Consider the following 10,112-nt stretch of genomic DNA (forward strand, 5'->3'; position numbering starts at 1 on the left):
TCTGTTTAAGAAACCATATGTTCTGTGAGTCCTGGAAGACTGCTCCCTGCCTTGTAGGCCTTTTCCCACCAGGCTTCCCACCAAGTCCCTGACGGACTCCAGCTACAAAACCTAAAGCTGCTGAATGGGCTCTTGGGCTGGGGCGTTTTTTGGGTTGTGTTTTCTTTTGGTTGTTGTTTTTTGTGCAGGTGTTGCTGTTGTTGCAATTAATGTTTAGTATCTTTATTCTGGATTTTACCATTTATGTGGAAATTGTTCAATTTGGTCATGCACTTTCATGTTTTCTTTATGACTTCTTTTGTTATATTTGCAGTTATGTAATTTTTTTATGTTGTAAGCCGCCTTGAGAACGATTTGAACTATGGAAAGACGGTATACAAATAAAATGATTGATTGATTAGAACTGTTACATTGTAACCGGGAAGAAAAACACACTGAAGGTGGTGGAACTTACTTCCGACTAAGCGATTCCCCCCCACCCGCTATTAGAAGCCCATTCGCCTCCCAGCCGCCCATCAAACAGGCTGCCAACACGACGGCGCGTGCGCGCGACGAATCCTCCCGCTACTCCAATATCATAAAGGAGATCGCTTACCCTAGCGGCCTTTTCTGAACACGCGCGACGTCGGGCCTGCAACGCGCACGCGCAAGCGAGGAAGCCCCGCCGTCGCCGCCTCTGCGCTTGCGCGCTTAAGTGAGCTTCCGGGGAAAGGAGGCGGTGAGGTCGCGTGCGCGCCGCCTTCGCCGCGCGTGCGTAGTAGCCGGCAACCTGTCAGCGCCCGGCCCGTGGCGCCCGTTTGCCGTTGCTGTGGCAGCCGAGGGGCCCTGCGGGAGGCCCTGGCTGCGAGGCCTGCCGGAGGGACGGAGCCTTCCGGGAACACGAGCGGCAGCTCGGCCGCTTTCTCCTCGTCGTCGCCTTCCCCCTCCCCGCCGCAGCCGCTCACGCTGCTGGTGATGCAGCCCTGCGGCGGGGACGGGGAGGCGGTGGGCGCCTTGCTGCAGCCCCAGGTGGTGCGGCAGCCGCCGCAGCAGCAGCCGCCGTCGCGGGGGGCCTCGGAGGCGCCCTCGGGCCTCATGGTCTTCTACGAGCTGGGCCCGGCGGCGGCGGGCGACGCGGACGGCGACGGGGGCGGAGGCGACAGCGCCGGCAGCCCCGGCGGAGGCCTGGAGGATCTGGACGACGAGGAGGAGGGCGGCGCCCAGTCGGGAGGAGGAGGAGGCGGCGGCGGCGGCTGCAAGAGCTGCACCTACAAAGGCTGCAGCGAGACCACCACGCAAGTGGCCAAGCAGCGCAAGCCCTGGATGTGCAAGAGGCACCGCAACAAGATGTACAAGGACAAGTACAAGCGCAAGAAGAGCGACCAGGCCTTGGGGGGCGCTGGAAGTGGCGGAGGCGGAGCAGGAGGAGGCGCCCCTTGCTCTGCCACAGCTGCTGCTGCTGCCGCCGCCGCCGCCGCGCAGGCTGGAGCTGGGATCTCTCCCGGAGGCAGCGGGAGAATTGAGGTGAGGAGAGGGGCACGGGGAAGCCGCTGAAAAGAGCTTACTTCTGGAGTTGGGATGCTGGGAATCAGAGAATCGTAGAGTAGGAAGGGACCCCCAAAGGTCCTCTAGTCCAACCCCCTTCAAGGCAGGACTCCCAGCTCAAGTATCCATCTGACCTCCGCTTAAAAGCCTCCAAGGAAGGAGAACCCGCAGCCTCCCGAGGGAGACCGTTCCGCTCTCGAACAACTCTTCACTGTCAGAAAGTTTCCCTATGTTTAGTCAGAATCTCCTTTCCTGTAACTTGAAGCCATTGATTTGAGTGCTCCAGAAAAAGGACAAAACAAGCTTGATCCCTCTTCCTCGTCGCACCTACACGCAGGCTGTTTTCTGTCGTGAGGTGTGTAAAGCAGGAAAATGAGTTCTTTCCCTTTATGCACAGCAGTGGAGCTGTAGTAACATCACTGGCCCTTGAACATGAGCAACCAACTCAGGGATGGGAACCTGTGGCCTTCTAGATGTGGCAGGACCGTGGCTAGAATGATCATTCCTTATCCCAGCTGGCTGGCTGCCTGTGATGGCAGAGGGAGGCTGTGAGCACCTGGGGGACCACAGGTTCCTCACCCCTGTTCTAAGACTAAGTATATTTTGAGGTGCTGAAATAACTTCAGAATGCCGTTTTTGTGGTTGCATTTTTTATATATATATACCATCTCCGTGACAACATTACTGCACTGGTGCTTTGCCCACAGGTTAGCTTGCGCATAGTTTTCTTTGTTTATTTGTTTAAACATTTATGCGTCACTTAATACCACGTATCAGAATAGCTTAAAAAAACCATACTACATATTTAAAACATAAATTAAAACATCAGAGTACATCACTCAGGGGGTGTTGTTGTTATTGTTGTCGTTATATATTTTGTGTTTTTGTACTACAAACCGCCCTGTGATCTTTGGATGTAGGGTTTGTAGAAGTTTAATTAACAACAACAATATTAATGGTGCAAAGACCTCCTGAACAACAACAACAACATTATTAATGGTGCAAAGTCGCCCTGAAATAAAACAGTTGCTAACTTGGACCCCGAAATTTAGCAAGGGCAGTGCCTGCCTGATTTCTAATGGTAATGAGTTCCATCGTTTTGGGCCTATTATTACACTGAAAACATGTCTCCTCATTGACAAGTGTTCTGATTTTTTAGTTTTTCAGAGTCCGACCTACACATTACAGCCAGCTTGGAACTGATGTGAAACAATCTGTCATGCCTTCCATGAAACAAAGTGGGGAATTTTTAAAGGCTGCTATGACATTTTTGTCACAGAACTCTGTTAGAGCTCTTTACCTTTGTCTCAGAATTCATTATTTGGCAGCCATCATGATTAAAAACAAATTTTAGCTGATTTAAATGTATAATGCATGGGTTAGCAAACTTTTTCATTAGCTGGCCAGTCCACTGCCCCTTAGACCTTGTGGAGGGCTGGACTATATTTTGAAAAATATAAATACCCTGCAAGCCGGTCGCACAGCTGCCTCTGGACCTGGAGGAGGAACACAGTCTGCACGCACTCAGGAGCGCGTCTTGGCGCTGCCCACTCACCGGCGTTGTTGATGAGCAGCAGCCACTCCATCAGCCCATCCCCGTGGAACTCCCAGGCGGCGTGCACCACATGCTGTGGCCCATCGTCCAAGGCCACGCACACAGAGCACCGGGTAGGCAGCATGCAGCTTGCCGTCCAGCTGCTCCAGCGCAGCCGCCAAGCGCGCCACCAGCAGCAGTGCCGGGCACGGGCCAGCAGACACTCCCAAGTTCTGACTGAAGCCCTGCAACGCACCCGTCACGATGCCCATGGCGTGGCCCAGACCCGCTGGCCGCCCGTCAGGCTCTGTGGGTTTACCTCAGCACGTGGGCAGCGAGGCTTTGGATTGGCTGCAGGAACCTCCTGCAGCCAATCCAAAGCCACACCAGCATCGCCGCCTGCCCAGAGCTGTCCACAGCTTTGGATTGGCTGCAGGAGCTTCGCAGCCAATCTGAAGCTACGCCAGCGTCACCGCCCACCCAGAAGCCATGCCAGCGTCACGGAAGTCAGTCCCTGTGCGGCGAGGCATCCACAGCACACGGGGACTGACCGAGCGGGCAGCAGGGTCCATGGGCTGGATTTACAGCCCCCAGACTGTAGTTTGCTGACCCCTGCTATAATGTAAATCTGTCTTTAGTTACTCTTGCCAAGAAACATTATTAATCATCTGCTTTACGATAATTGTGTGTCAGTGTCATAATAATAGCTGAGAGTTGTATCCAATTGCCACTCAGTTGTTTCCATCAATAGGATAGGGAAGGAAGCAATTTTTAGCTTCCCCAGTAGTCAGCACTAGATTGCACTGTGTTCATAATTTTTCAGGAAAAGTCATTGAGAAGTCTTGTATTGAAACTTTCCATTAGTGCTTTCTAGTGAGAGTAAGTACATTTCCCCCCTCTGTTTTTTTTTGTGGTCAGGATTGCACTGAAAGTTCAGTTTCCATATCAAAGCAAAGAACAGGAAACATTGGTGATCGGCCAGCAAAACCTACACTTTTGGAACAAGTGTTGAACCACAAAAGACTGGTAAGTGCTTCTGGCCTTTGAAATAGAAAGTGTCCAGAGGATTCCTGCATCATGATGATGATATTTAAAAAGGCAGTTCATATGTTGAACATAAGTGATCATGTTTTCTCTTGGCACATCCTCTGTACCACTTTTTTAGGCCCTACATGCAGAACTTAAATCCAGCTCATGAGAATGCTGAATGCATCAAATGAAGAGCAGAGGGCCTTATCTTTTGGTGCCTGGTTAGGTGTGTTGCATGCTCACCACCTCTATTATGGTGGGAGGTGGGAGGTGTACTTTGGCTCTAAGACATCCTTGCATACCTTGTACTCGGTGTGTGGAAGGGGAAGATTGCAGACATTGCCTAATTTGGTGTCTTTTGTCTTTTTTTAGTCACTTCTGAGAAGTCCAGAAGTTGTACATTTTCTCCAGAAACGACAGCAGCTACTAAGTCAACAAGCATTGGAGCAAAGGCAGCAACAGTTTCCAGGAGCACCAGTGTGAGGATAGGAATGTAGTTCAAATACCCTCAGCTCAGTTTCATGTTGGAATGGTGGATGAAGGAAAGAAGTTGACTAACAGAGGCCTACAAGCTGCTCTAGCTGTTTTATGCTGTGGTTTTACTTTCTATTGGACAAGTAAGAAAACCTTTTTGGTCCCCCCCCCCCCCCCCCCCCAGAATTTATTTATTTGTAATTGTTTTTGTTAGCTTTGATACATCTTCTCTCCGTCCACTGAAACCTTCTGTTAATATTTTGGAAGCCAAGTTTTAGTGTTCTGGGAGAGAGAAATTTAATAGATCAAATAAAAACCAATTTAATTATTTTAATGTTTTACTATGTGAAATTTGTTAATATCTTGCATAAAGTTATTCTTCGATGACAGTCATTGAAAAAGCAATACTTACTTTCTATGGAAGTTTTAAATTGTAAACTTTGAGCCAATCTAGTAGCCTCTGTTGCTCAGGGATGTAGGAGAGGGGAATGCTGGGCTTACAGCTTTGTGAGGGAAGTTCAGCAAGATTTGGCCCACCATTCTAACACTGGTGTGACATTTGACACTCTGGCCAATCTAGTTGATCAGTTTCTATATTGCATTATAAAATAATGTATACTCGGTTGGTATTAATTTCAAGAGCATTTTTGTAAACATGATTTAAGTATTAGTGTGAGTATTGCAGTATATTACTGACATGATTCATAAAGAGGCATCCATTTGAGCTTATTTATATTAATTTTATATTTTTAATGACTTGTTTACTAAAGAACACAAATTGTTCATACAAGGATACGTTAAGGTATCAGTTTTGTATCTTTGTAACTTTCAGGCTATTTTTGAACGTGTTCAAGGATTTTTTGAAACTTTTTGAAAAATGTCATTTAAGTTAACTTTTGTACATCAGATTTTTAAAGCATTTTAAAACTGTACATATTGTATATAATTGGTGTCCTGTTCTTTCATAGCAATTTCCTGACTAGTTATTGATAAGCTGAAGTAAGTGTGTGTTTTCTAGGCTACTGTTTTTAGAGAAAGAACTCTAAGCTGTGTTGAGAGATCCAGATATAAAAGATATGTCGCTTGTCTGTTTTCACCTTGACTTGCAGTTTTCATTTCTGCATGAAGGAAATTAACTGTTGTTCACAGTAACCTTCCTTGTCAGATTTATTATATCATGGGGCACCTAACTGAGTCTAGTGCAGTAAAATATGAATGAAATATTCCAGCATTTTGCTAAGAGTGCTAATCTTAGCTCATCAAAAGTGGCATTATCTACCTTGCAATTGTATCGTACAAGATAAACTGCTCTTGTCCTTCATATAACTAGGCATAGGCAAACTCGGCCCTCCAGATGTTTTGGGACTACAACTCCCACCATCCCTAGCTAACAGGACCAGTGGTCAGGGATGATGGGAATTGTAGTCCCAAAACATCTGGAGGGCCGAGCTTGCCTATGCCTGATATAACCCATTGTACTGAGTGAGGATTTCTGTCCACATGCCCCTTGCAATCTTGCAATCTCCTACAGTTAGTGCAAGGTGTCGTAATAAAAGCAACTTTGGAGCTAACAAAGCAAAGCAGCTTTAGGAAAGACAACATTTATTAGACTATCTGAGATCAGATGTGCACATAAAAAGGGTACTTGGTCTGGAAGCTGTCAGATAGATGGAAATATATACCTCAGAGTTCAGTTGAAAATTGTAATACAGATGTGAGAGGATCATTATGCAATTATCATATTTGAAGTGGTGCTAGGCATACCGAGTTGACAAGATTAAAATAAACCTTTCTTTCGAACATACAATTGAATACTTCTTACCTATAGTGTACAGTGATGTGCCCTGCCCTAGAGAAGTATATGCACTCCAAACATGCAATAGTTAATTTGTACAGACACACCTCTATTAACTGCAAAGATGGAAGCAAATGTCCTATACATAAGAAATTGATGGGCAAACCCTTGTGTGCATGGAAGCTATGGGTACATTCAGTGCCTGCTAAAAACATTCTTGTTTAGACAAGCCCACCCAGATGCTTAGACAGTTGAGGTGATTATGTTTTAGTGTGTTAGCTTTTGTATGTTTTGTAGGAGGATTGTATTTTTTTTCTTGATTTTCTTGTCTTTTTTTGTAAGCTGCTTTGAGGTTTCTTACAAATGGTGTTTTATTTTTGGGGGGGGGGTATAACCAGTGCTAAAAATCATGCTGAAAGAAGCACTGGCTGTCAATGTAGCTAATCTATATGGATATAGAAAAAATGTAAATCTCACTACAAATTAGGTTTGTATGGATTTGTTTCCAATAATATGACTACTGCCAACCATCATATTGGTAGTATGGAGAGCGAACTGGCCAGGGTTTTTTTCCCTGAACTGGTGCCATGTGCAGCTATTTTTCATTCATTTTTTTTTAAGCCTGTTTAATGAATTCAGCCATAATGCAGTTCAAGTAGCTTTTGTTATATTAATTCTTTTGAGAAGTCTGAGTTGTTCCAGCTTCATGTGTTGTACTTGCTTTTTGACATGTTCACCCTTAAGTGACAGGTGCATATTTTTGGTTTGTATGTAGCAATGTTAATGGGAAATAAAAGAGCACATCACATTCAAGCTTGCCAAATGATTAGTAGGTATGAAAATGAATATGAATTCTAAAGCTATTTTGTTCATTTATGCTGGACACACAACAATTGGGCTGTTTTTTATGTTTGTTGTTGAGTGCCACCTTATTGCCACTTCACTTGAAGTAGCTGTTTATCAGAATTTAAACAGATCGTCTGAACTATCAAGAAACCTGTTTACTCTTGTCATGTAAATTTGAAAATTAAGAGTTTGAATTTGTATACAAGTTTTGATGAGGCTCTTGAAGCACAGATATAGTAATGTCATTAAAAAGACTTCATGCACCTCAGAATGAAATTTTATAGCACTACAAACAAGATAAGGATTGAACCGATCTTTCACTAGGGCCTTTGAGTGGAAAAGTGTACTTTGTGTTTGGTATAAGGAAGAACTTACCTGTTACTTTGCCTACATGAATGTCATAAATTGTGTTCTATACTGTCCTAGAGCAAAATTACTTTACATGCGGATTAAGCAAATTTGCGGATGGTGGTGTTAGTGTGTCAGCTCCGAAAGATGGAGAGGCCAGTTTGGCCTTAGCAACCCTCTGAACAACAGTGATAAGGTATAAGCAAATTGTCATTATAGTTCTTTGTATTTTCTCTTTAATGGCACCCTTCTGCTTCTGTAGCTCCATTTTATTTTGTTCTGAGTTGCTCCTACTCTAATTCTGCTGTTGACCCATTTATTGATATGTTACTGCTTTTCAAACGGAATAAACTTCTTTCTAAAAATTTGTCAACTCTAGACATGAAAATAAAGCTGCTGCACTTATTTATAGAGTAACTTTATTAACAGTAAAGACAAAATTTTATCACTGGTACAGCAGGGCAATTCTAGCCAACAAAATTAAGTTGTTCTTGACAGCATGTCAAATTTATTCACTGGCCAGCCTTTAAACAAGAAGCTATAGGAAACAAACATCTGCTTTTTTACTCAACTAGTCTAACTGCCCACAGTGACAGTAGAACTTTTCAGCGCCTGTTTACAGATTTGAGAGTGGTTTTGAATTCTGGGGTTAAACAATGTTGGACTAACACTGCAATTGTGTAACACTCAACAGTAAGCCCTACTGAATTCCATAGGGCTTATCTCTAGGTAAGTGTAAAGGACTGTGTCTGGGCATAGCAGCTGCCATATCAGTTTCCCTGCCATTCTTCTGTGGGTAGGGACATTTTTTCTTCCTCCTTTCCACTTTAGTCAGTGAGGGTGTAGCGTCCCTCCATTTGTTTGTTTGTTTGTTTGTTTGGGAAACAAAGGAGCTTTGGGCACATCTTTATGGCTGCCCGTAACATAACCTGTTTCCCCCTACTCTATTGGTAGAACATTTTGTGTTGGTGGAACTTTGCATTGGTATATTAGGGGACTTCTTCCCGCATTTCATTTTGCAGAGGTATCTCTGTTCCTGCTGGTGGAGCAGCACTTTCTCTGTTTCCCAAGGCCCCTAAGCCAGCTTTCAGAGAGGTTGGGATTACTCCCTTAAAACTCCTGAGGCAAAGTTACTTAGGAGCACTATAGTCAACATTGTAGAGCTGTCTGCTGCAACCTGTCTGCAAGAACTAGAACATTTCTTGTAGCAGCTTTTGATCTGGCTGTTATAGTGATGGAGGACACTGCAGAAAGAAACCAATCAGAGAGAACAATTTATATTGCATTGTTTTCCAGCCGCTATTTCACATTCAACTTGGACTATGACTATTGGGTGTCAAAAATGAAACCTTTGCAAAGCCACATGCATAGGTAGGTGAGTTTATGTCTGGGGTGTTGGTATGCTTTAATTTACCCAAAAAGTGAATTGTGGTTTCTTCCTGCTTCTCTAGATTAAATATCAGACGTTAGTAGTATGTATTCGGACTCATAATTATCATGTATACTTGAGTACACCTACTTAAACCTTCCAAAATAGTTACAAATCTCATATCCCTTCCAAAATAGTTACAAATCTCATATCCTGAATGAAGATAAGCTCTCTGGCAATTATCTATCAGTATATATTTGTTTACTAATCAAAGGATACTGCGGCAGGAATGAAATTCTGCTACAAGGAAGATGGATTTGTTACAGATAGCTGTCATATGTAACTGATTAATTTATTTACACCTTATTTGTGATTGTTTTACTCTCAGTCGAGAGACAAAATCAGGGGAAACAATTAAATGTTCTGCACGTTAAAAATATTCACAAATAACAGTCTAGATTCAAGTTATAGTAAGGGAAGCACCACCAAATCCACAAGACAGATTAATATCCAGTGTTTTGTTTTTAAACCTATACTCCACAGGGTAATGTCTGAAGGAGCAATAATGGTCTCTTTATATTTGGGTAGCTATTAACATTACAAACCACAGCTGCAGCTGTACCTCATTGGGCCCATTAAACACTGGCTGCTGTTGTTAGTGCTCTCACCCTATGCACTTGCTATATTTTAGGGTCACTAATAGGCAGAGAATGCCTGACTGGGCGGAAGCTCACCTAGTCCCTATTTCCCAAAGAGCGATGCAAGAATGTCCTTTCCCCTCCTTTAGTGCTATGGGCATAAGCTACAGAAGTGTCTCTGTTTTATTGTAAGCCTGATACCATGCTTAGCAAAGTTATTTTTCCCCTTAGTATTTTGGACAACTTAAGTCAAAGTCTTCAAGGATGAGAGAGATATTTGTTCTTTGGCTTGTGTTTGTACAGTGTCTCTTCAGGGGATTGAATTGACCAATTTAGTGCATCCAGGATTCTGGGTCACCTACTGGAGGCACCAGCCTTTTCTGGCTCCTCATCCAAATGTAGAGCATATGGAAAATATGATCTGCAGAATCCTTTGTGGTGTTATTAGTAAAGGGATTCCTGGAAACAGTTCAGTGAAGGTATTGATTACTTAAGAGGGATGCTTTCTCTATTCAGATGCATGGTTGTTTACACACTCAGCCAGCCTAAGGAATC

The 10,112-nt window shown here is 43.9% G+C and overlaps 1 protein-coding gene across 1 annotated transcript; it reads left to right on the forward strand.

Moving 5' to 3' along the window:
* The first annotated feature begins 718 nt into the window (after positions 1–718).
* RFXAP (regulatory factor X associated protein) lies at positions 719–7,917 on the forward strand. The gene is made up of 3 exons (XM_081004222.1): positions 719–1,503; positions 3,977–4,084; positions 4,460–7,917. The coding sequence occupies exons 1-3, from the start codon at positions 955–957 to the stop codon at positions 4,568–4,570; spliced, it is 768 nt and encodes a 255-aa protein (XP_080860348.1). The 5' UTR covers positions 719–954; the 3' UTR covers positions 4,571–7,917.
* The last annotated feature ends 2,195 nt before the right edge of the window (positions 7,918–10,112 follow it).

Source organism: Podarcis pityusensis, assembly GCF_964106645.2.
Source record: "Podarcis pityusensis genome assembly, chromosome: 4".
Classification (NCBI taxonomy): domain Eukaryota; kingdom Metazoa; phylum Chordata; class Lepidosauria; order Squamata; family Lacertidae; genus Podarcis; species Podarcis pityusensis.

Coding starts and splice junctions, on each gene's coding strand:
- RFXAP (XM_081004222.1), top strand. CDS start 955: ATGCAGCCCTGCGGCGGGGACGGGGAGGCGGTGGGCGCCTTGCTGCAG. Junction 1,504..3,976: donor GAGGCAGCGGGAGAATTGAG/GTGAGGAGAGGG, acceptor TTTTGTGGTCAG/GATTGCACTGAAAGTTCAGT. Junction 4,085..4,459: donor TGTTGAACCACAAAAGACTG/GTAAGTGCTTCT, acceptor GTCTTTTTTTAG/TCACTTCTGAGAAGTCCAGA.